At 40.8% G+C, this 26796-nt stretch overlaps 1 protein-coding gene across 2 annotated transcripts in view; it reads right to left on the reverse strand.

Annotated features, from left to right (window-relative positions):
* The window catches only part of atrnl1b (attractin-like 1b), a 69808-nt gene extending 47262 nt beyond the window's left edge, over positions 1-22546 (reverse strand). Inside the window, exons 1-18 of one of the 2 annotated variants that reach the window (XM_076887506.1) lie at positions 21385-22546; positions 19373-19456; positions 18112-18225; positions 17668-17796; positions 17225-17433; positions 16344-16518; positions 13877-13964; positions 13300-13561; positions 12629-12812; positions 12347-12501; positions 12102-12186; positions 11417-11631; positions 11140-11258; positions 10280-10412; positions 9063-9250; positions 7723-7936; positions 7437-7628; positions 6547-6771 (exon numbers count right to left, since the gene is read on the reverse strand). In XM_076887506.1, coding sequence (XP_076743621.1) covers positions 6641-6771; positions 7437-7628; positions 7723-7936; positions 9063-9250; positions 10280-10412; positions 11140-11258; positions 11417-11631; positions 12102-12186; positions 12347-12501; positions 12629-12812; positions 13300-13561; positions 13877-13964; positions 16344-16518; positions 17225-17433; positions 17668-17796; positions 18112-18225; positions 19373-19456; positions 21385-21635 — 2928 coding nt within the window. In that variant the 5' untranslated portion in view covers positions 21636-22546 and the 3' untranslated portion in view covers positions 6547-6640. Of the gene's footprint in view, positions 1-6546; positions 6772-7436; positions 7629-7722; positions 7937-9062; positions 9251-10279; positions 10413-11139; positions 11259-11416; positions 11632-12101; positions 12187-12346; positions 12502-12628; positions 12813-13299; positions 13562-13876; positions 13965-16343; positions 16519-17224; positions 17434-17667; positions 17797-18111; positions 18226-19372; positions 19457-21384 lie in introns of those variants that run through there. The other variant, XM_004567506.3, reaches the window with a different exon arrangement.
* Positions 22547-26796: the final 4250 nt, after the last annotated feature.

Genomic DNA, 26796 nt, shown 5'->3' on the forward strand with positions numbered 1-26796 from the left:
AAAACAAAACATCAGCCACAGCACCGAAGGCTTAATGCTGGAGCAGACTAAATTCTGAACAATGTTGCTTTTATATGCATATTGTTGAATTCTATCCTTTGTACTAGTCACCCTAATTTATTTCTGAGCATTTGTAGGCAATGGACAGGTTATCTAGTGAGGTGGCAGGACAACAGATCTAAACACAGATAAAAGGATACGAAACAACTTGCTGAGCGTTTAATACCTGACGCAGTCTGAGAAGTTTGTATAATGAGAGCAAATGCGTCAGATAACCAAGGCCCCTGAAAAGTTTGATTTGAGAAAAAGTCCCACAAAAGGATTAAGTGTGATGTGTGAAGTAGCTCCGCACAAAAAGCTTAGAAACCCAAGGGAGCGATGCCGTTTTTGTCAGTTGAGAGATGAACTTTCAGGCCTCTAAACTGTTTGAGCGCCACCACTCGCCTGCCAGACAGACACTTTAGCGGAGAAAATGCCACTACTATTTTAAGGAGACAAACATTGAGTGCTTTTACCTCAGTTTATGTCAAACAAATCTCTAGCTATTCCACTAATGGATGTGAAACCATGACAACACAAGAGCAATAAGCACAAAGTAAGGCCATTTAAGATTGTTTTGACGACAAGACGTAAGTGGCGAATTTCTCAGGAACACGTCCTTCTGAGAAAAGAAAGCAGCAGCTGGATGGGGACTTTTGTCTTGCCACACAACAAGAAGCATGTTGAAGCACAAAATCTGCCACGAAAACATGAATCACGTCTCTCACTTGGATTCTGACAGATAAATCAATATCCAAGAACTAAATCTGATGCCTAGATATGCTCTGTTAAGTGGATGTTGATTATGACTCTGTCTGCACCCGAGAAACAAGATTCTCTTCATCCTGCATCACCAGTTTTCATCATCACAGCATATACAGCCTGACTAAGGTTTCCTCAAAAACCCTGAATTAACTGAGAAACATAAGGAGCTTGTGCCACACCTCATTTCTTTATATTTTGCTGGATACATTGAAAATTGATGAAGTTTACTGAAACATTTGCAGTGTTGTGATGTATCTGGGATAAAAAGTGTCTTAATCTTGTCGTCTGTGATTTGATGGACCTGTAATGCTCGCCTGAGGACAGATATTCAAACAGTTTAGATGCGTCCCTTAGGATTCAGAGTACTTTCTGCAAGCAGTACGATGTGTATACGTCTCCAAGTGCTGGCAACTGTGTCTTGGTGATCTTTTTGTTCAGCTTTTATGACGTTCCGCAGTCCCTTTTTTTATCCGCTTCATAGATGTTACCTTACCATGTCAGCATGCTGCAAAGGAGGACACTTTTAATAGTGTGCCAGCAGAAAGACACCAGAAGGTTTTGAGACAGGTTTATGTTCCTCATAGTTTTCAGGAATTACAGTCTATCTTGGGCTTTTTTCTTTTAACTGTGTGTATTCTGTACATCCTCTCAATTACGTTCAATGGTATCTGGGCATTCTGATCCAGCCCTGTGTCCATCCCTGATCCCTGCGTGCATCCATCCATCCATTCAGTTAATTTAGGGTCGCAGGGGAACCTATCCCAGCTGCCATGGGACAAGAAGTGGAGTACACCCCAGACAGGTTCCCCAGTATGTCACAGAGTCAACATTCTGATTTTTCCTGAAGTCAGTTATTAGTTCTTTGGTGTTTGTGGTGTTAGAAGCCAGATTGTTTCAGTACACCAATCTGTCAGCCTCTGAGCCTCCTCTCTGTGGCCAGACTCATCCCCACCAGTGAGCAGTCCTATTTCCACCGTCTCATCTACAAACCTAACAATGACATTTATGCAGTCTTATACATACAGACAGTACAGGAAAAGGCTAAAAACACAGCCTTGTCGGGCTCCTGTGCTGAGGAGAGGATTGAGGAGCAGTGGGGGCCCATCCTGACCAACTGTGGTATTAAATGTTCCCTGTGGTTTCAGGCGGTCCATGTGGTGTAGAAGGTGATGGGAATGGCATCATCTGTTGATGCTGGTTCTGTCTGTGTACTGACATGGGCCCAGAGTAGGTGGAATAGTGACTTTGATGTATTTGAGGTCCAGGCTCTCCAGGCACCTCATGGTTATTGGTGTTAGAGCCACTGGCCTGTAGTCACTGAGCTGAACCTCTCACTCCAACTCCATTTCTCAGGATCAGATCAAATGTGCGTCTCTAACCTTGCTGCACAAGGAGATTAGAAGTGATCCAATCAGAAGTAAACTTGTCCCGCCTTTCTACGCAACTTAATTAGATCTTATCTGTCCAGAACACTTTCATCTTGTTTTTATTTGGTGACGAAAGTGTCAACACATTTTATCACAGGTTTGGTCCTGGTGCGTTAGGGTTAGGAGCAGGAAGCATGCTCACGACAGTCCTTGTGCCATTTTTATGACGCGATTCAACTGCTCTCAGGATGAGGCACTGCTGCTGGTCAAGACAGTGGTGATGTTTTGCTTTGAAAGAAATAAGTGAAAATGCAGCAAATGTCCAGAAAGCCTGGAGAACCATTAGTTAAGACCACTTAGAACCCAAATATGAAGAAAAGAGGGGTGGGCTCCAGACTTTTTGCACAGGCTTTTATTCAGTCACAAACTCCAGTTAAGTGTGACGTTCGAGGCCAAATTCAAGATGTTAAAATTTTTATAAGATCCATTTATCCACATTTCTCTTCAGAGTTGTGAGTATTTATGCTGGCTGGCTGTTTCGCAGCTTTCAAACTGTTCTTCTTTGATTTCACAGACTACTGATCATCGTGATAACCCTACTGCTTCAGTATCCGATCTGCTTTTGATCTGAAAGCAGTGTTAGGAAGGAAATTACACAGCTCTGTGTCAATCACAAGTATCCCTCCAATTGTGCAGACTTCAAATGCTGCTTTACAGCTTGTGCCACAGCCAAGTGCTTCTTAAACCAAATGGAGTAAAAACCAAGGCATCTTATAAAAGAATAAGATGAGCTATTTAGCTATTTAAATGTAAATAACATATTGTGTAAAGCTGCCAAATGAGTTATTAATTAACTCTAACCCAGATGAGAGGCAGGGTACAAAGTGGACAGCCCACTAGTGAGGATACTAGAATGTGGAATTCACAGAAAAACTACAGTGTGACTGCATCTGCACCAGCATGTACACTTTATCACATCTGCTAGAGGATCAAACCTTCAACCCTGTAATTACAGAGCAACCTTCCATTCTGACCCATGGCTGCCACTCTCACCAACATAGGCCACAGAAAGCAGCATCTGAAGAGTAGGAATATTTGACAATTCCACTTCTGCTTGAAAAAAAATGACAGAGCAGCTGCTAAACTACAGTACTTAACTAAAAGATTCAATTCATTGTGAAAGAATGGAAGCTGTTAGCTTGAGTGAGCGGAAAAGCCTGATCCAATATAAAAAAAAAAGACTGAATTAAAGACCACAGAAAACTCTGTGAGCCTTGCCTGTTTAGAATTTTGCCTGAAATGAACTCACAGCTTGAAGGACTTTCTTCTGGTCTGTCATAATGAAGCGGACAGACCGCGAACTCATAGCACAGATGACCCCAGGTTTTGTTAGGTTGTTTGATCAGGGAAGATGAAGTGTGGACAAATGAGATCTTTAAATAATCAATTTAAAAGGACATACATTTAGAGTCCATCCCCTCAGCAAAGTAAGAAGCTTCTTAGGTCATACAGAGAGCAAAATCTCAAAGCAGCCCAGCAAGCAAAAGATACCACATACCTGGGATCCTTTCACCTGTACTTACAAACATTTCACTTGCCTACTCAAAATCTAAAAACCTACGACTAGCACATCCTGGGTTTTTTGGGGTTTTTTTTAGTTGATATTCCAAGTTTTGGACTACTAGGATGACTGAACAGGAACGGTGATGCATTTCAGCATTTATAAAATACGTTTGGTCTCAACCATAGCTGTCCTGTAGGTCGTCCAGAATTTTCATGGCAATCACAGAGCAGAGAATTACGAGGAGCTTGTGGATAAGATGCTGAAAATGAATCACCGAATGAGCGCATGAATGTCACTGAAGATGCTTTTTTTTCTTTTTCTTTTTTTATTATTAAAATTCTCATCTTGACTTTGTTTCCACCAAACCTGTGTGATGTCAGCAATGGGCACCAGGAAGGATTTCATCGAGATATGAAAGTGATAGAAAACCAATATCAGGGAAAATTTAATCCGACCATGACGGGCAACTACTGTTGGTACTTGCAAAGAGATACGGATGAGCCATTTGAGCACAAAAGCAAATGACTTGGGCATTTTTGAGAACAATGACCTCATTTTACTTTGAGCTAAATTGACACATCTCTGGTATTATATCTTCTAGGCTGTTTTTACAGTAAAATAATTAAATAAATAAATAGTTTGGTCAAAAATAGTCAAAATTAGAGACATTGTGGTGATATAAATTGATTAAGAAAAAATGAAAGTTACACTTTCATTTTCACATGCTGGACTGCTGTGTCTCCCAGCACAGATCCAAGAACACAGAAGATTCTAGGAGATGGGCAGTTGCTCTGAAGGAACTAGACAGGGCCATAGAAGGTCCATAACCCATGCACGGGGCTGGCATTGGTTCCTTTGTGCAAAGAGGAACAGGATGAGCACTTCTAGACAGTCTACTCTGGCAGGCTTCTTGTGTGAGGGTGGATTGAGGTCCTGATGTCCTCTAGTGGGCCATCTGCTCACTGCCTGGCACCATGTAGGCTGAATGGCATTTGCCGTAGAATACGAGAGTTGGCAGGTCCACCACTTCTACCCTGTGTTTTTCACAGCTGAGAGCAAGTTCACCCTAAGCACATGTGAAAGGTGTAAAAGGGTCTAGAGATAAAGTAGAAACATTTTGCTGCCTGTGACATTGTTCAGGGTGACTGGTCTGATGGTGGGTCAGTGACGTCTGGGTAGGCATATCCACGAAGGGACGCACAAACCTCTACAGGCTAAACAACAGCACCCGGACTACCATTAGGTATTGGGATGAAGTCATTGTCACTGTCAGACCCTACGATGGTGCAGTGGGTCCCGGGTTCCCCCTGGTGCACGATCCCCAACACTGTCAGGCATGCATCCAAGCATGTAAGGGGGCATACAAACTACGAGAACCATTTTAAATTGCTGCAACAAAATTTCAGCTAAATGGACGGCCCTGCCACATCACTGTTTTACTTTGACTTTTGCGGTATCTTTGAATTTAGCCCTGTGTAGGTCAACCATTTTCATTTAAAAGGAAAAGATGAGGCATCTTTTCATTGCTAACACATTATCCAGTACATATCAGTACAGACATCAATCATGATCATTTTTGCCCCTACTGAGATATGATGTGTTTTCAAAGTGTTCCTTTAATTCTTTGTCCATTATATTGATGTTCAAAAGAGTCAAAATGACAGTGATGTGTATGTCAAAAACCTGATGTGCAAACTCGACGTGCAAGTCAAATTGCACATTTGAAGTCAGTGTAAAAAACTAGGAAAAGAGCTGGTTTTTTTTAGACCAGGGTTTGTAGTTTTGCATGTATTTATGGAGCATACTCAGCCTAGAGCACATATCCATGCACTCCAAATAAGCAAGGAAGAAGTAAAGCAGGTGAGAAAAGCCTTAAACAGTGATTGAAACCCTGGGAGTGAATATGGACGAGCAAAGTCAGACAGAGCAAAGCAAAAGAGGAGAAAATACAGAGACAATTTATAGGACAACCTTCTCTGTCCTTCATGCCAACAGGGACTAATTCCTCAAGACAAATATCCACAGCGAACAGAAACATCTCTGCATCACCCAACACTAGCACACTCAAATGAATTTGAGACAGCACTCCTGGGCTCCCTAAATTTATTACTCGCTAAACTGATCAGAGATGTTTTTACAATCCAACACAACTGTGGGCAAAAGGCATACATCACGTAGCACAACAGCAACGACCTCAGCGGTTACACCGACTTTCATGTGAAGGATCTTTCCAATCAACTTACTACTGTGCAGTTTCACCTTGGTACGTGTCTAGTACTTAGTATGATCACATTTCAATACAACCATCAGGAAAATAACAGCGGAATCATGTTTGTCAGTCATGTCATGATAGGATGAAAGTCCCTTTCTTTTTGCTGTGTTGTACAAAGAGAAAATGGATGATTAAAGGTATTCATATTTGTTATCATAAGAGGACCTGCAGCTGCAGGCTGTGTACAAAGAACTAACCTGTACAGAGCAAAACTTTAAGCCTTTTCATCTGCACATATTTTCAGTTTAGTTTTAAAAACTCAATATGCCAACTTGCATCCAATTAACACGTCTCGGAGAGCATTTTAAGCAAAAACTGTCTTTGTCAGACCTTGCCAGATCATTAAATTTGCATGACATTTCTACGACTAAATAGGAAATCACAAAGAGTAGTGACGCTGTTTAATAAAGAGGACTCTTTTTTTCTTAAATCACTTCTTGTTAATTGCTTTGTGACCCTTTGTGTTTATTTTGTGACAGCTCAGACAGTCACAAGAAGCACTACTGTAAATATCTTACAAATGACAGACATATACCCTCGATAGTACTGTGCAAATGTCTTGACTCACTTTTCAGTTCTTTATATTTTAATAGGAAAATGGGCAACAGGTGCAGTGATATATCGAAACATCTGTTAACAAACAATGGGAATGCCGTAAGTCAAAAACAGAGTTCCTGTAATATATAATGGGTTTGAAATGGAAGATTTCTTCTTTAACACAGCCTGAACTTTGGTTTCGATGGTATTGGATGGTGGATTAAAACCTAAAAGTACAGCAAAATATAAATAAATAAATGTGGATTAACGGCACAAGCAGGAACTGCAGTTTTCCAGCTCAGCTGTATTGGCGTAGTACTTAAGGATAGTATATCACTCAGTGAAGTTGACTGAGTTTTTTTCAGATGTTCATTTATTCCATTCTAACGTTTAACATTTAATTATCAAAATGAAACGCTCATTTTTGCCATTTCAAATTTCAATGACTTTCAATGTAAAAACATCCACTTTTACAGTAGTGCATGTCTGGGCGTTTTAATTATGCACACTTCCTATTCACAGAGTTATTTGCAATCACTGTTCTTGATGTGAGACTGTCTTTAAACTACTTAAAACCAGCTAATGATAAAGAGCCCATCTACAGCTCGGTCAACAGGGAAATCTAACAGTTGGCGTGTGATTATATGCAAAAGTAATTGGCCATTACAAACCAAAAACAGCTTCCAAATCCAATCACAGAAAACTAATACGATTTTCCCTCCGCCACAGACACCCGCCACTTTAAGCCTGTTTCCTCCTTTAACCTTTTTTCTCTCCGAGATGAATATTGACTGCTTACAGAAGCCATTCTGGGAAAGCTTATTGTCTGCCACCTTAATGCCGGACTGCAGACTTCAAAGAAGACTGATCTAGATTAAGTTCAGACACTCACCCACGCAATCTCCAGTCTGCCACTCCAGGCACTGGCCATAGGGAAAAGAGATGACGTATGCAGTGGAGTCGACGCAGCGCTGCACGCTGCCGCACCACATACACTCCATGGCCTGGCTGGTGCAGTTGGCACAGTTGGTGTGCAGCGAGCAAGGTTTCTTACAGGATGGACGGGTGCTCTGGTTTTGATTGCCTGGACAAAGAAACAACAAAACAAAAGACATGAAAAAACCTTTTCAAGCAGATGCAATATTTAGGAAGTGTACTTGTGTGTTCGGTCATCTCACCAGTAGCCTTTTCACAGATGAGCCCGTGGGCAGTAGCAGTGCATGGATTGGCCCTCAGTCCTGACACCTGTGGCTCCTCCAGGTAGGCACAAAAACCAGAGTCACTGGGTTCACCGGGCAGCCAACGCAGACTGCTGTTGGTGAAGGGAGACATATCCTCCCAACCCCAGTATGACACATTGATCTTCCTCAGACCCACCCAGGGAGACAGCCGCTGTGGAAAAACAGCAAAAGTCTAAACAAATAAAGCTATTCAAATGTAAGATAAAATTTCATAAAAGTGCCTCGTTTTTTTACTCCATCCTGCTATTAACAAAAAAAAGGGAAAAAAGCCTGCCTTCTGCATTTACACCTAGGAACCAAAGATGCTATTAAAAGTCTGCTGAGAATAATTTCACAGATATGATTACTTATTTGCCTTCAGGATTCAACTTTTAATGTAATGGGAAAATGATGTGGAAAGGCATGTCAAGGTTCTGTTTGGAACAAACAGCCGCGTTTCAACCCAGCAGACTGACAGGAAATGACATTCTCATGAATACAGCAGGCATGACCAAACTAAAATCATCAGTAGATGCCACAATTTTCTGTCACTGCAAGGAGAATACGTAGCCGCGAGGGATGAGAAGAAGCCAGTATGCCCAAAACCGCATTTCCATTAAAGAAGCAGAAGCTCTAATTGTAATGTTGCTGTGAATATTTGGATTTCTCTCAGTGAACAAGTTTCTGCACCATATCATAGGGTTAAACAAAACAGAGCAGAGCAATAAATATATAAACTTAGAGCAACATCAGGAAAATTACTCAGATAAAAAGAAAAACTAAATGCAGACCAGACTACGCAGTCAAGGTCTTAGATACTGTAAGTGCACATGATTCTTCCATCAGACAGAATCACAGAGGCCCTTTTAGCCCTGCGTAAGGCAGGCAGAAGTGATGAGTGATTATCGCAGTCTGATTCATCAGCTGCGGTATCTCAGAAACAAAACTATGTGGAAACCACACAGTCTGAGACAAGATGTTGGAATAGTGGAAAACTATTTCCCCATAATTGGTTGAAAGGCAAGAAAGCTAGAAGAATGCCTGCAATCAGATAAAAATAGAGCTGCAGAAAACTGATCGGGGCTCAGAATCAATAAGTCAGAGTTAGAGAAAGGCTCCCCCAGCAGCTAAAATGCACTTTTATTTTCACTCAATTAAACACCAAGGTGGAAACTGCAATTCTAGCAAAAGAAAATATTTCAAAATGAATGTGAGATACTGTACTACATGTATATTGTCAAACAATAAAGCAAGGATAAAACACAATATCCCCTGCTTTATGACTGATTTAAGTGTACCTTGTCTTGTTGCTGGAGCTTCTTGAGCTCCTCGAGCACAAAGTCCACTTGTTTGGAGGTGGTCAGTGAGGCGATGTTGCCATTGAGGTTCTTGCAGTAATGCTGAGCGTTGTCGTAGCTCTCGCGGCTGGAGTTGATCCTCAAACAGGCATCACCCACCTGGTTCCAACCCTCACTGCACTGCTGAGCTGGACGATCAAAAGAGCATGTCAAGAAGTGAATGACCTCGGGCCAAGAAAACCTTGCTCTCCTTTAACTTTAACAGGAAAAACTACTTTGACATTATTTGTATTGTGTCGTAAGCTAAAAATGACATAATTAACTATGGAATAATATTAGTTAAGTACTGCTCAACGGGGAGAACCATAATCCAAGAAAAATGAAAACAGAGAACTTAGAAGGCATAACAAACCACAGGGGGCTAAAGAATTAGGGTTTAACACGTGTGTGTGTGTGTGTGTGTGTGTGTGTGTGTGTGTGTGTGTGTGTGTGTGTGTGTATGTCACTGATTTTGTTTGAGCGTAATTTGCACCCATTTGCTCTGTGTGCATTTTGTTTGTGCAATCAGCGGCTCCCTTTCAGGAATCAGAAATCCACACCCACATGCACACACACAGAGATATTATTTTCAGCTCCCACTGCACTCCCCTTAGGCGACAGGGCTTGGTGAACTGAAAATTATGGATAAAGTGACAGCACTATCTCTTCAGATTCAGCCAGCGTCAACATCAACAACACGATGGGTGGGTGCGGGGGGGTAGATGGTGAGAGGTAAGCTAAATACACTGCCAGACCTCATAAACAACATTGGGATGACATCTTGAAAATACATCTCTGCAAATCCCTGATACTGGGTTTAACCGTACAAGCAGCGGCAGAAGAAGTAAACTTGGTAGGGAGTCATTAACATCTGCAAAAATTTAATTAATGAAATAGGCTTCCCTTCAGGTCTGAATGTCAGCGCTCGTAATTGACGCACTAAATACAACCACCAATGTGGCCGTTTCATGTTACAAGGGCTGTTGAGTATTCACACTGATCAGCATCTCTGCATTAGGTTTAAGTTTTAAAACATATCTGCATTTATCTTGCATCTCCCACAGTCTCCCACATGCTTGCCTGGAAATTACCAAAAATCCTCTGCCATGCATGTGTGAGAACCAAATCCGAAGCTTCTGTTTAATAAGGTGGCGTGTTTGTGTGCACGGAAAGCTTACCGGGCAAAGCGTGGCACTGCGAGTGATTCTGATCCCACTGACAGTTGAGATTCAATGAGCAGCTCTTGCAGTTGGCAAGCTTGCTGCACACCTGCTCGTTCCGCACAGGACACTCAGTGAAGTTCTTCACATTCTGCAGCGGCAGAGAAAAGAATCATGAGAGAAAGTGTCATTTTATGATAGAGCCCCATGGACCGCCGTGTTAAAATGTCTAAATTAACAGCATTAAATAGAATCTTTACAGTCTGGTATGAAAGACGCTTTTGTTCTCTATAAATAGTTCCCCACTTTATTATATACTTCTTTTATACAGATTTATATAGATAATAGGAAGGTGTCTTACTGGCGTTTGCTCTGTTGGTGCTTTTTCACCATTAATATTGAAATTTAAAAAATAAGACAGCTTGGTTTGTTGTTCACACAATCCAAGATGTCCATCCTTCAGTTTAAATCAGTTAAATGTATTTAGTTAATTAGTCAGGGCAGTGCCTGTGCACTGCACACACATTTTATGGATATAGTCTGCCAACTAAACCTGCTATGCTTACTTCTGGTTCAAAATATTTTAAATACTGCTACTAATGAATCCTCAAAAATGCAGATTTTAGAGACCAACGGGTGACGTCATGGTGGCCGTGTCCATCTTTTATATACAGTCCATGTGCAAAGGCTTTTTCTGCCTTAAGCAATGAGGTGATGTTTCCATGTAGTCCTGAATAGCACAAAATTATCATACCAATGTCCTCGACTCACAAAACCTGTATTAAAAAGCGCATGTGTCCTTGTGTGCACGTTTGGCAGCTTCAGGGAGCTGAACACAAGATCAGCAGTGCACTGCTGCCCCCTGTTGGAACACTTACAGAGGTACAGTTGCTGAAGGCTGAGATGCATTTCTTATCATCGCACCACTGGCACCCCTTGGTGTTTGCTGTACAGCTGGCACAGTCTGAGAACCTGTAGCACCACTCGTCCATTGTAACTACAAAGAGATGAGAGGGAGAGCAACAAGAGTGCATGAATCAGTCTGTAAATACGGGTAAAATACAATTTCTAGAAAGAAGGCAGTTTTAACAACAACAAATAAAGTAGTGACGAGAAAGTGAAAAGAGGCTGGAGAAGTTCTGTGGTCTTTCTCACCAGCTTTAGGTGGACAAAATGGAGCAAGAGTCAGGCTGCTATTAGCCATTCTGACTTCCCAGGGGAGACAACGGCCTCTGCTCCAGATGCAACGGACCCCTGGCCCAGCCTTCACGCAACCCTCCTCTGCCAAGAAGGCTTGGCAGCTCGGAGGTCGGTAAACAAGCACATCATTGAGCAGTACACTGGAGAAGCCCCCAAACACGTACATGGACCTGAGCAAGACGAAAGAAAACAGTGTAGAAAAAGAAAAAGGAAAAAAAAGGTGTAAACTACAGCCAACAAATTAAGATAAACTGGACTTTTGTTTTTTAATTATGGAGTATTTTTTCTATTTCGCCATGCTCAAATTGATAAACATAATTATCTAATCTTTCTCTTTTTTTAAGCAAGTCATTTTATTACATTGTTATTGCTGTGATATTGAACAGTTCTTTATTATTTACACTGTTTTTCAAATTTATGGTAAAAAATTAAGCTTTTAATGCTCACAAAGAGACCCAGTCATCCACTCTAAAGATAAATTAGTGCCGAGACCACAGTGGAATATATTAAATTAAACTACTGGGAAAAACTGGGCATTTTCTATGAAACAAAAAATGATTACACCACAGGGACAGCTACCAAACCTGATTTCACAATCGATCTGGGTGATCTACACAGAAATTCTAATAGAAACACTCACCCATTACTAACCACAGCAGAGTGACCGAAGCGGTTGACATCCCTGTGCAGGTCTGGCTTGGGCAGAAGCGTCCACTCGTCACAGGCTGAGGAAAACAAGGTGTAGGTGACTATTTCGGATTCGCTGTGTGATTATCAGTTAACATAGCGGATGGATCTGATTGTACTTCTGATTTTATGTGAAACAGAGAGATACATTTAAAAATAAATAAATAAAGGACTATTTAACAATAACAGGATTCTTACCGATGTCGTAGGCGAGGAAGTCAGCAGAGAAGCATTTGGCCCCGTTGCTCAGGGATGTGTCGTTGTGCGTGTTGCCTCCAAAAACGAGCAGAGTGCCGCTGAGGAGCACAGCTGAGTGCAAGTACCGTGGAAAGCCGCTTTCTCTCAGAATGAACCTGGAGCATGTGCATGACAGGCGTGTCAAGGACAACTGTGCCAAGGAGATATGCAACTCCCACGGTGTCACATATAGTCTGGAATGCATAATAAAACAACAAGAGCAGCGCAACTGTGTCGATTTACCATGTCCGCGTGTTCACGTCGTATCGGTAGAGGTCATCGACAAGGCCGTATTTGTTGGCGGGCAGAGCTTTATAGCCGCCATGAACGTAGATGCTGCCACTACCGCTGTCATACGTGCTGCTGTGGCCGTAGCCTCCCTGGGGAATGGCACCTTTGGTCTCGGGCACCAACCACGTGTTGGACCCTAAAAAGAAAATATATGAAGAAATTTTTTATAGGGAAAAAAAATATATACAATTAGATCTCTCCTAGTAGAATCGAAGCAGACAGCTGGGCTCTTGTATCTTGATGCTTCAAACACAGATTTTCAGGGATGGTTTACATGGCTGCTGTTTATACTTTTTTATTTATTGTTTACACTGAAAAAAAAAAAAGAAATAAAACAGGACACTTAGACTCTGCTATCCAAAAATTCAGTCATGAAATATGATGTTTTTGGATTCACAAAGTATTTGCTGGCAGGTTTTAAATTAAAAAAAAAAAAAAAAAGATCCCAGAGAAGTCTACAATTATGAGTGGATACCATCCACTGCAGTTTGGAAGCACAGCCATACTGGGTTTGCTCGCCAGGGCTTTTAAATTTATCTCAGTGCTAAGGGAAAGCTACAGAAAGCTGATAGATAAGCAGAAACAAAACGTGAAAGAGTCTGCACTTGAAAGCTGTGACTCACTCAGGTTGTACTCCTGAACATTGCTGATATAGCTGTAGATGGGGGAGTAGCCAAAGATGACGAGCATGATAGTCTCGCCGCTGTCCAGTGGGACGCAGTGGGCCGAGTGTCCTTCCACGGCGTATATCTGAGCTTGGGCCGGTGGGCCGACCACAGGGTTTCTCCGCTGCCATGTCCGATTGGGTACATTGAAGACCCACAGCTCGTCCGTCACGTTTTCCCAGCCGGCTTCCAGTTTTCCACCAAACATGTAGATATCATCCTAAACACAGGACGGCATTTATTTAGTAAGCTAAAGAATGTACTCGTCTCTAAACGTGCCATAAATGTGCCTCTAGGACAAGCCTGCGTTTGCTTTAAACTCCATAATTTTAAGTTGTTCTCCTGCTGTTGTTTTAAAATAGTTCTGTGTTTGGAATATGTTACAACATTCAGTTACTCAAAGAAATAAGCAGTTCCTGCTTGAAAGCAACCTTTTCTTTTCTGAAACCACATTTGATTGCTTTTCTTCCCACTTCTCCCAAATATTCCTCCCTCCCAGTCACTGTTGTGGTTTTCTAAATCTGTGTGTGTTTACCTGGCAGGCAGCAAGTGAGTGGCCGTATCTTGGCACGGGGCCACTATTGATGGGAACTGTGTTCCAGATGCCACTCTCAAGGTTGTAGCTGCAGAGAAAAGAAACAGAATTTTACACTTTAAATGCACCTCCAACACACCAAAGAGGGGGGAAAATCCCTTTGCATATTCACTTTTTGTCCCACTGTGGCTTCATAACATGCCTGCAACGATTCATCGATCAATAATAAAAAATTTTAAAAAATCCTTTTTTTTGCTTTGATGCTTAGTTTAAATTCTGTAGCGCTCCGTCATTTCGGTGTAAGCGCGAGTGTTTCACCCACATAGACCTGCAATAGAAACACATCTAGAAGCATGTGTGTGTGAATACAAAATTAAAACAGCATGAAGCCCAGGCAGGCCCCAGGTTTTAAACAAAAAGACTGATAACAGCAGCACTGAAGATGATGCTGTCACGGTTTAACGTGGAGCCGCCGTCTCTCTACATACAACCCACGAGGAGTGAAGAGGCGGAGCTCTTACTGAGACTGTGAGCTCAGGTGGAATGAAACATTTTTATCACGTCCAAAACAATAGCGTTTGTTCCTGTAATCACCATCAAGAGCTGGCCGAAATCCTTCATCAAACCACCTGATCAACAACCTCGACGAGAAGAAAAGCAAACTTCGTAGCTGCTCCACCCACCGCCCTTTGTTTTACACAACAATGTACAGTAAAGCTACAGACACTACATTCAAATTTGCAGATAAACTATTAACTTAGTCTGATGCGATTAAATTAAGCAACTCGCTGACGGGAGCCTTCCCACTTTATACTGCAGAGATACCTGCAGCAAGCAGGATGAATATAAAGGGGGGCATGGGGTGTTTCAAGGCTCTCATTATATAATTTTCCAGATTTATAATGAAATTATTGCTGTCAGCATTAATCTAGTTAATACGACGTTAACAGCATAACCGCGTTAACACGGCAAATCCCCGTTAGCGAGTTAACGTGGATAACCCCATGCAAGGCCTGCACGGCATCAACGCATTAGTGCGGTTAGCTCGTTAACGCATTAGCGGTGTGCAGCCCTCTCACGGGGCCGTGTTAACTCGCTAACGGGGATTTGCCGCGTTAACGAAGTTATGGCGTTAACGTCATATTAACAAGATTAATGCTGACAGCACTAAATGAAATAATATAAAACATTGTTAATTGCATTCTATTATTATTTAAAATATAAAAATGCAAGTTTACAATCAAAATGTACATTGTTAAAATCTACGCTATTATAGTGTCTTGTTTTCTAATATAAGTTTACCTCAAGGTCTTTAGATTTAATTGAGCTGAACATTTTGCTGTGCAAAAAATCTAGCAGGCTGGCAAATGCATACATTACTGTTGGCTGCCATTAACATCCAAAAAAGACACACACAAAAAAAAAAAAAAAGCACACCTGGTCACATCATCACACATTAGCAATTTAAACAAGGCACTCCAGGAGCAACAGGAATCATAACACCTGGTGATGAACAAACACTGAGCAGATGGTGAGAGCTTGTCTGAGCAACAAAGATGAACCGTCAGCTAAACTGCGAGAGAACTCTGAGCGTGTGCCATATTTCTCAGTTTTTACAGAAGTAGTCCCAAAGAAATTTAAGATGCTGGAGGTGGAGGAAAAGAGGAAAACCACAGAGAAGGTTTGTGGATATAGTGAGAGAGGACATGCAGAGAGTTGGTGTGACAGAGGAGGAGGCCGCTAGGGATAGGGGGAGAAGGAAGAAGGAGGAAGATGATCTGCTGTGGCAAAAGAAAAAGAAATCCCAAAGAAATTTGAGTAGGTCTTTTTTTCCTGTGCCAAGTACAGCACATACACAACAATCTGAGACGAGACATAACACGTTAAAAGTATACAGGGTAAAATAAATAAATGCATAAAAAGCACATCGAATATGAACTTTCATTTTAACTGCAAACCTTTCACATATTAAACCAGCGTACAGACACCTAAACCACAGTCACCACTTGATAATTTCAAACGACTTCTGCATAACTGGGACAAAACACACTGCAGCTGTTCTCAATAAGAAGCTGGTGAATAAAGTATAAGACATTCTCTAATGTCTCAGAGTGAAGGGGAATAACTAAAAGAGAGCCGTAGCGATCCACAGCATATCGTAGCGAGGCAAAGGCGTAAAGTAGTGCCCCTTGACAGCCCTGCAAACGCTTCCACACCACCATCCAAGTACTTTAAATATTAAATTCTCAATTTGGCCTTCATGAGAGCAGCACATACACCATCACAATGTAAGTCACGGACACCTAAACTCATCTGCAATTTTTGTCGGGGAATATAAGGAAATCTTTGCTTAGCCATACATTGTGTGTGAGCAAAACCCCAAATAAGCAATGGTGGTTTTTCTATTCAGAAACACATCAACAACATACAAAGTGAGAAAGCTGCTCGAGGAAAAACCTCTACTTACTTAAGAATCATCTGGAATGAGCTGTAGTTGAAAGTGTATCCCCCCACCACCCACATGACCTTTTCTTGCACCATAGCCATATGGGAGGCTCTGGCGAGTGATGTGCCGAAGGGCTTGACGCTGGGGAGGACCCAGAAAGATTCTGTTGACGGTACGGTCAGCGAACAGTCCGGGCCTGCAGGGACATACAGGAGAGCAGCAAAAGCAAAGAAATTATAGCTCAGGAACAATAAACACCAATGCTCATATGTACAAAAATCTCCAAAATCAATAATATTATAGTCTCTTTTATATCTGCTCCATGGCAACTTAATATTTGCATGATGCAATTCTTCATTAGCACCTGCCAGCTACTTTCATAATTACCCACTGAAACCTTAAAAAGGAAACTGGTTGCTCTCAAACCTCAAAACCCATAAACAGAGGAATGCAATTCAACAAACATGACAGTCAGAGAGAAGTAAACATGTTAGACTGTGCGATCGGAGGCCATGACAAAAAAAAGAAGAGATCTCAGCTAATGAGTCTGTCAAGTTTCATCACGCAAAAGAATTTTGTTTCCTTCAGCTCGAGGCGCATAATAATGCACAGGCCTGATCAGCGTGCTGCTAATCAGCATTACAGTACAACACAAGCTTACAACGTAAAACCACCGCAGCCTTGCAGACCGCAGCGCACGTGGGAGGAGTCCATCTTTAGTACACCTGATTGCAAAATACGTTGAGAGATGGTGTGATATAAGATTTGTTTTGGAAAAAATGAATTTTGTGTATGCCGCTTCAGAAATATGCCACAGGGTTAGATCAGAGTGAGTAGAGCTGTTCCAAATAACCTTAAGAGGTTTTTTTAGCATCTGCAAAAGATCTGCAGCTTGCTCCCACCTTGCCAGCTGTCATTGCAGACACAAAGCTTCTCCCCTGTGAGGTCGCAGTAGCCGTGGTCAGGGCTGCCGCAGTTGTTTCTGCAATAAGGGATGTCACAGGCTTCGCCTTTCCAGTACTTGTCGCATTCACAGTACACTCTGCTGGCAGCTGAGTTCCCAGGTGTGCACTTCCCGTGGCCGGAGCAGTTATTGGGACAAGAGTTGATCCTGGACAAATATGATTTGGATTAGTACTCCAACACAGACTGAGGATGACTGAGGGGTGCTATCAGTTAGTGGAACAAAAAGACTGGAGAGACATAAAAACTGTTTAGCATGTCACTAGAAAAACAGCTATAAGGACACGAAAGCCTGAAAACAGTTTGCTGTCATCTATAATTAGAAAGACACCTAATCATTAGAATTGTGACGCCGATAATTACTCACAAGGTAAGTACTTACGAGTAAAATATTTCAAATCCTGTGAGGTTATAGGCAGCATCGCTGAAAAAGTGTAATAGTGCGTAGCCTGAAGTCGTCTCAACCTCAGGAACCGTCTCATTACCTCGTATCTCGGGCACGATGAGACCGCTAGAGAAACACAAAAAAAGAATCAGTATTACTTTCTCGAAATTTGCACCAGTTCTAAATTGCAAGCAGAAATTGGTAACTCTCTGCAGTCGACTTGAACTTTTGTTGCATGTGACTAAACAAACACAGAAGAAGAGTCTGGAGACCTTGACTCCAAAATTTTAACAATTTTTTTTCATGACTTTATTTCATTTATTCTTTTATTTTACAAACCAATACTGATTTGTTAAGAGTGCACACACTGGTTACAATGTGACAGAAGAGTAAAAGTATTTCATCTGTATCGAGGAATAAAGTAAGACGTAAGCGACTCACCTGAAAACAGCAACTAGAGGAGCATATATCGAGTCTCCATCATAGACATACATGTGGTCCCAGCTACATTCTGTGGCAAAGTGGTTGAATCTTAAGCGAAGAACTGCATTTGGACTGAAGAAGAGAAATAACAATAGAATCACGGTTCAGGTTTTAATGGAAGCTAACTAGATTACTGTTTTTTTTAAGTGCTTTTCAGTCTTATTGACCACTCCAATCACTTTTGCACACATTAATGCATATTTATAATGACTTTTCTTGGCAAACAACCCATCATCTTTCATCCTTTCCTACACACTCGCTAATATGGGTTGAGTTCAATATCTTACCGAAGGACACTAACACGACACACAGTTGACCCTACGATTAGTAAACGCCCCATTAAATCTCCTGAGTCACGGTGTAGTGATGAGCAGCATGCAAATTTATCGTAAGAATTTAGATCAAGGACTGTTAAACTTTTCATTGCCAGTGACCCTGCACAGGGAAGACGCTTTTCCAAGAAGCTCATTTCGGTTACAATATTACTTTAGTTGGCTTTGGCCCAACATTATCTGACACAGTGGCCTGACTCAACTATTTCATCAAGATCCCCAGTTAGCTGTCTAATAAGCCCAGTTACAGCAGCAATAACGCCTGGTCACACCCTGAGAGAAGTGAGTAATTTCAATATAGTATGATGTGTCACAATTCACAGTTTCCATTGCCCTAAGGAGGAAATAAAAGGCATATACTTTTTCTTTTAAACAAAAGAAATTTTGCATATATGTTCCAAAATAATCACTAAATTATTCTGAAGACCCAATGGCTATGGTTTATGGGTACAGGGTAATCTTGGGAATATAGCTTGAGAACCAGCGCTACTTCAAGATGCTCAAAAATGTTTCTTTTTCTTTAAACAGATACCACTGCATGATTTTTTCCGTTTCAGCTGAACCATCTTAGTGAATATAAACTGTTTATTGCAATCGTGGTTTCCTGTCTGTCCTGGAGCAGCTGCTGTTGCCGTGACAATAAATAGCATCAACAGGTAAGGTAAAGGTTATTCTTTTCTCTGAATGATGATCCGTGTTAAACATATTAAACTTTCAAAATGCCAGAGCCAGCCAGCTTTACACTACATTACCTAAGCAACAAAAGCATACCCGTCGCCATAGAGATGCTGATGAGCTTCAATTAATTGCATTAATCAGTTTGCACTACATAATAAATTCTGCATACCCAGCATCTACACAACACAATGATTTACATAAATACTTACTAGCCCTCTATGAGCCAGGTGCACTTGGTTTTGTACTTGTAGTTGATTGGACCATCTGTGAGGTATCCTGAGGGTTCTGTCAGCCTGAAAAATCACAAAATTAAAACAGCACAGTTACATTTGGTTAAATTCAAGTATTTGCGGGGAAGAAAAAAAGATTTCTGACTGGTACGTACATCAGTCACCCTATCACTTTTAAACAAATTTTCGAGTCTGACAGAGAAGTTATATGCGATTCTGAATTGATATTAAGTTGTAATATCAATCAAATATTTTGTACGCAGATAGATCTATTGGTGTTTCTCTAAAAAGATGTCTTGTCTGTTTGTCTCTGCCCATAAATGTTGACATGGGTGTCCAAACACAGCACAACACACAGTATTCATATCCAAAGGTTCAATTTAAGACCCCAGAAAATAACTGTCTCCCCAAGAAAAGTCCCAGTCAACCAAAACATCCAATCACTTGTCTCCTGAGAAGGTGCCAAACAAATTAGCAGTGTGTCACAATGATAGAGAACTTCTAAATGGCCATACATCACTGTCCCATATCAAAAGAAATACGAGTTAAATCCCCCCCAATCCCCTCTTATATTTTGGTTAGATTTTTCCACGATAACTGACTAAAGATTGGTTGTAATTCATAAAGACAGATGATGTGTATGAGTTTCAGATAATAATGCATCATAAAAGCAGACATTAGGGTAAAGATATGGCTGAGGTGTATTTACAGTCTCATAAATAACTCCTGAAGGTGAACACTAAACTCAAATTAACTATCAAACAGTTTTGGCCGTGTAGGTTTGAGCGTATCCAGGGAAACACTAGTCTGTCCTTCAGCGTATCAAGAGTCTGTGTGCTTTTCATCAACCACACCGCACTAGCAAGAAATTAATCTGCAATCCACCTTCAAGAAAGGAATTCACACTTGTTGGTGCTAGGCGGCAATGTGTAAATGTTCCTATTCCTAATCATAACAGAGTCTAAAAGATAAAGATTCATTAGTTTGTGTGTCTGCTGCTGATGGGAGGTTACTCTCTGACAGCATGCCTGATGACAACTTATAGCAAACCCAGGGCACATTGAAAGAGGGGTAATTACTGTGATCGAGGTACTTCTGTTCCACAGAGTGCTCCTTAAGTGTGTCAAAAGGTCATTATAAGCGTCTGTGAAGATGAACATCATTATTATTATATATTGCGAACATTTTAATCTTTCCTCGTTTTGTCACTTTGTCTCTGCCTCCTTCCTTTAGTACTTTGCACACAAGCCTTGACTTAGTGGCCTTATTACTATGTAGCCTTGATAACTTCCTGTGCAGATCAGCAGAGGAACAACAGCTGATAAATATATCAGTCACATCCTCAGTTGGATTTTAGTTAAAGCTAGGTGATGACAGATGTTTCCTCGCATCCACTGCGGGCTCCGCCTTCAGAAAAATAAAACCCAGTTGTACTCATTTGTTTAAAGACTGTATCTGGAATCCATATCAGCAAGCGAGGTGCGAAGTCAATAATGACATGGTACAGTCATGCTTTTCTACCCCATGCTCTCATGTGTCGACTGAACTCAACATTGCAATGGCAACATGGCTCTTTACACATGTGTGGGAGAGAACATGACAAATAATAAAAGGCATGAAAACATTTAAGATCAAACATTTGACAGCACTTGTATAAATAAACATCTATGAACTTTACACTTGAAGGACGCAATGATAAATAATGAATGCATGGGTTTTCTATTACTAAAGCTGGACCTCTTTAAAGTTAATAAAACTGAAGTGAGTTTGCCTGTGGCGTGCAATCACTTTCTCATCAATACCCCCCCCCCCCCCCAAAAAAAGTTGAGTGAACACAGGTGTGTTTGTCCAGTTAAACGATCCTCCCCGACACTGCTGTTTAAAGGATAAACAGCAGGCAGACTGGGTCAAAGTGGTTCCTAACCTACTTTTTTTATAAACAGATCACTTTACAAGCAATCAGACAGAAATTTAATTTTAAGGGCACTTACTTGAACCTCCCCTGGCAGTGCTGGCACTGGTCTCCCACCCATCCCCGGTCGCAGACGCAGGAGCCGTTGATACATTTTCCAGAGAGGCAGTTCTTTTCGCACGCTTTCGCCGGGGATGCATGAGTGACCAGTACAAAGTAAAACAAAACGTAGACCAACAAGTATCTGCTGATACCTCGCAAATCGCTGTGGATGGTCAGCTTGGGTCCAAAAATAAAGAGTTTAGGTTTACAGTTTCTCCCAGGATCCATTTCCCCCCCCTTCTCCACCGAAAACCGGGGCCTTGAGGTCTACTTTGGGAGAAAGCCTCGGATATTTAGGATGTTTTAATTATAACGAAAAAGTCCTGCATATTCGCTGAGTGATGTGCATACTTAAACGAAGGGCTTTAGCTAAGCCTGCTTACAAAGATTTGGGAGAAAATTAGCTAAGAAGTCGCAATGTTAGCTAAGTGTTTACAAAAGCTGCTTGGTTAACCGCATGCATAGATTTGGAGTGGGAGGAATTCCCTTCACCCTACTTCTTGTTGGAAGAACCTAGCTAAAAAGCCGACCATCGATTAAAGCTATTCAAGTAGCCTAGTCGATTAATACTTTGACAAGTTAAATTTGTTAGCATATGTAGCTTATTGGCTGTCTAGCCTCTGCTCGGTAATCTAACGTTACTGCATTGATTCAATACCATTCTCTCCCAAATGCCATTTGAGCAGCCATTTTAATGCGTAAACAATCCCACGGACTGAAAAGGGGATGCACACTTTAACATACGGCAGTCCTTCCACAGGTCGTAACACTTTCCCGGATATTTTCCACAGACGAACAAAGAGGTTGTAGCGTGTGAAGCCCAGGACCCGGAGAGCAGGCTGCCGCAGTGAACATGGATGTGGTGACTGCGATGTGGAAACAGCAGTGCTATTCTTGCCGACCGGAGAGAGCGCTGGGTAAACACTTTGAACTGTTGTTGGTCCTGTTAGTCTATTCCCAAAACGACTGCAGCATCCTTAAACGTATATTTCCTTGGCGACACTGTCTGGTGTTGTGTCCTTGTACTCCAGTGGGGGGAAAACCACGCCGTTGCTCTGAAAACATGACAAGAACTACAGCTGCGATGGATTTGCTAGCGCAGCGACACTAGACAGTTCCTCAGGTTAAAGAAAAACCAAACACAGCCTGCGCATGCGTACGGGAATGGAGTTCATTTAAAGGTAGAGTGTCGGAAATCTTTATAACTAGGCTATGCGGCAATTAAATCCTATTAAGCTTTATAAGGTCAAGCACACTGTTGTGTCCCGCTGACATATTATTTATTCTTAAAGCATCTCACAGGCAGAAGCCAGTAACGTACGGAACAGCTGTCACGTGATTATAATCACTGTTCAAAAAGTTGTTACATCTCTCTCCACGTGTAATAAATGTAAATACTACTAATAATAAAGCCCCCCCCCCCCTTATTTATGTGATTTGACCTTGTTTAAATACACAAAACTGAAGCAAAACTTACATGTTTAGGCTATATTTAGTTATTTAGTAGATGTACCGCAAATAATTTAATTTTTTTTCCAAACGTGTTTTGTTTTTGTTTGTTTGTTTATTACTAGAGGTAATATATGCAAAAATACATGTAAAGATAAAAGTAACAGTGGATGGTATGTTGCAGTCACATTTAACAGTCACATGTTGTAGTCCATGTGTAATGGACGGATTCAGAAATACTGGGAATAGTTGGTGTACAAAAGGTCATGCATCAGGTGTAATGAGGCCTCTTTGTCTCCCTTAATGATGGAGGCTGATTGAACAGAGTGTCCCAAGCTGCATGTGTACAGTAATTGTACCACTGGTGAGTTGAATTTTAAGGTTTGGCACTCCCGGGTGCTTTTGCACTTGCTGCAGTAGGTGCTGGTGGGTTAAGGGAAAAGCTAAACACAAGTATTTTTTTTCAAGCTGGATGCTTTACTATAGCTGAGACAGAGAGACTAATCTCAAAGCAGTTCTTCAAGAATCATAAACCTACAGCTGCCTGGGCTGTGTGGACAAGAATTTCTGGTATTAACTGAGCACATATGTGTATAAACCCATGATATTTTTATAGTAGTTAAATTTGTGCTGTGTCTGAGTCTAATTCTTTTTTTCTCTCTCTTTCCAATTCTAGTCAAGTGCTGATTATTTTACACTTTTAACTGTTAAACTGTTGTTTGTTCTCTTGGTGATTTGTCCTAATAATTTTTAATCATGGCCCTTCTGTCTTCTTCAGAGTTTCCTAGTGGCAGCCAGTCTGCACACTTGGGGCAGTATGGTTTATGGTGGCTGTGCAGTAGTATTGGAGTGTGATCATTTAGTTTGTGTGAGTGGTAACTGTACTGCAACCTCCATCTGCTCTCTTTTTTGCAGCATAATCTTTAGCAGGGTCAGTGGATTTTTTTTAATTAATTGATTTGCATCCCCTAAATGTTTATAAAATGAATAAAAGCGCTAAAGTTTTGATGCCACATTACTTTATTGAATTCTATTCATACATTTTGCTATAATTTACTGGGCATTATTATCCTGGAGGTGGTGGTGGAAAAACAATTCAGCAAAACTTGAGGTTTGCATATGATTTTGAACAATTTGGTTTTAATAATTTTTCACAGCTCTGCTATGCACGTATAACCTCTGCATTTTAAGTACTTATACTGCAGGATCAATTCGTCTGTAAAGAGTTTATTACTCTCTGACACTCATGGTTGGTAAAATAAATCAGTGACGAGGTCACTGTGTGACCGCAGCTTTTTTTAAAAGTCATTTATCCTTCAAATGTTTGAAGATGCTCTATTGTGACTGTGCCCTACGTTAGATCCAGCCTGCCTCTGTGGAGAGGCACTTGTCTTTGTTTGGGAATGGGGCTCTCTATTGTGGTGACAGCTGCCAAGCTGAAGAAGCTGACACACAGCAAAGTATGCAGTTTCTGGATGCAGCTGTGAAGAGAGTGATATGATAGGTTTACTTTTATTTTTCTATACCATGCATATGGTGATTCATTGACAGATGGATCCTGGTATCTGCTATAGTAGATTTGAAATGGGTATAAAATAGGATGGACATCTACACCTTAACTGTACTGGCATTGTAATCAATAAATTAATGTTTTAAATCACAATTACACTGTTTTTGAGTTACAACCCTTCAATTAAATATATGTTCTTTGTTAGGTAGATAATTTTTTGGGGAAAAAGCCACATTTTTGTAGTTTTGCCTTGGTACACCACCACAGTGCAATTTAACTAAATCAATGTTTGAGTTTTACAAAAAGTTTACATTGACTGTTCAGGAATTGCAGCCAATTTTATACAGCCTCTCATTCTCAGAGCCTCAAAATTTATCAGACAACTGCCCGACAAGCAGTTTCACAGCCAGGGGAGGCCCCTTCTCTTGTTATTTCATGACAACCGTGCAGACAGAAACAGACAGAATATGTGAAGTTCATTCAGAGTGTTGAATTTGCATTTTACAGCTTTTCACTGTAATTTTAAATTTGAGGCCCAAAGAAATGTCAGTGCAACAATCTAGTAGATCCTTAAACAGAAAGAACTCACTAGGGAGTTCAGCAATAGCAGAAAGTCTCAAAGACTACAGAAGACCACTAAAGTGCATGAATTGTTAACATGGGTTAAAGAAATTACTTCACAACATCTAACCAAACCAAGGATGCTCAAAAACAGGTGTATCAATGACATAGTCTACAATGAAGAGGTAACTTCATAAATGAAAAGACAAATGGCTTTACAAGAAGGTGCAAACCGCTGGTTACACTCAGAGTCAGAGTCTGAGTCTGCACAGCTCCCAGAAAGAAAAAAAAACTGTTTGGATAGATCAAACCTAAGATTTGCTTGTACTAGGATGATAGGAAGAAAAGCTTGGAGGAAAGAAACAACATGATGGTGGCAATGTGATAGTATGGTCACGTGACTCATGGCCACTAATGTTTATTGATTGAGTGACTGCTGATAGAAGCAGCAGGATAAATTCTGATATGTAAACTGCTATACTCTGCTCAGATTGAACCGAATACAGCAAACCAGTGTGAATGGACAAAAAACTAAGACAGTATAGCCAATGGACCTTTTTTCAGTTGCTGGAGACAAAAACAGAAAGTCTGAAAGCAGCAAGTCAAAGCAGCTACAGTAAATTCCCAGCAGAAGATCTCAAGGGCGAAACCACAGCATTTGGTGATGTCGGGCAGTCACTGACTGCAAAGGATATTGATCCAAGTATTAAAACAGCCCTATTATTAAGTCCTCTGAAAATGGAGTGGGGGTTGTGTGAACAGTTAATGCTAAAAATCTCTTTAATTAAAGCTGGAAAACTGCAATTCAATCACATGATAACTGATTGATTTCAAATCCTTAACAGCAATTGTTTAGCAGATTTATTTCTGCACTTCCACAGCTTCACCTGCAGGTGCCACTGTTGCACAGCCACACGTTAAACGAATATTGCAATGTGACGAAGCCTCTTTTAATTAATGCATAATCAACAGCAACACTAAAACAGATTTTGCAATAAGGTTTATCTATACAGGGTGATCTGCTGGTTTTCCTTTAAGACAGAAAACTGTGCACAGTTATGCTACATTACTAACAAGTGCAGCATGAAATTCCTCCAGAAACTGACCTTACATTCATTTATACTGCAGTTTACAGCTTTTTCATATTTTCAGACACATTGTTGACTATATGTTGTCATAACTCAGTCATCATTCAAGTACTTGGAAGTGAGTAGCTGAAATCCTGTTTTATAAACTATAAGCTTCATCCCAGTTTGTGTTAGAGTCAGGGTTAATCTAATATGTGTATTTTGGATACTGTGGAGATACAGAAATTATTTTATTGCTGCCATATAATCTGCATCATTATAATTGCATTAATAACATTCTTTACAGCATTATTTCATGTAATAATATTTCTCACAGTATTGATACTGCATTACAGCTGTTTATTGAAGATGTCCATTTGAGGATCCTTCCATTATGTTAACTTTTATTACAAGTACGGTTAGAAGTATTTTATACACATTGCATATCTGTGCTTATTTTGAGTTGATGTTCGGTTCATTAAGGGTCTTAAGCTTCACTGGCGTGACTGTCCAGGTGATACATGCTGAGGGAAACTAGAACATAGAAGGATAACTGCAATGCATGCTTGCAGTAGATATAATACATATAATCTAGGAATGTGTCCGGCCTGAGACCTTAACTCATTTGGTGTCTTACTATATTTTATTCTACTTGGTAACAGATGATCAGAGTCAATAATTAGCCTCAGAGACCCTGAGGGCTTGAAGTTTATTACCTTGTATGGAAGGTTTTATAGAAAAGAGAAGTTCTATGTCTGCTTATAGCTATTAAAGATGTACGATTAACTGTGACTAATGTCTG

This window comes from Maylandia zebra, linkage group LG8 (assembly GCF_041146795.1).
Source record: "Maylandia zebra isolate NMK-2024a linkage group LG8, Mzebra_GT3a, whole genome shotgun sequence".
Lineage (NCBI taxonomy): Eukaryota > Metazoa > Chordata > Actinopteri > Cichliformes > Cichlidae > Maylandia > Maylandia zebra.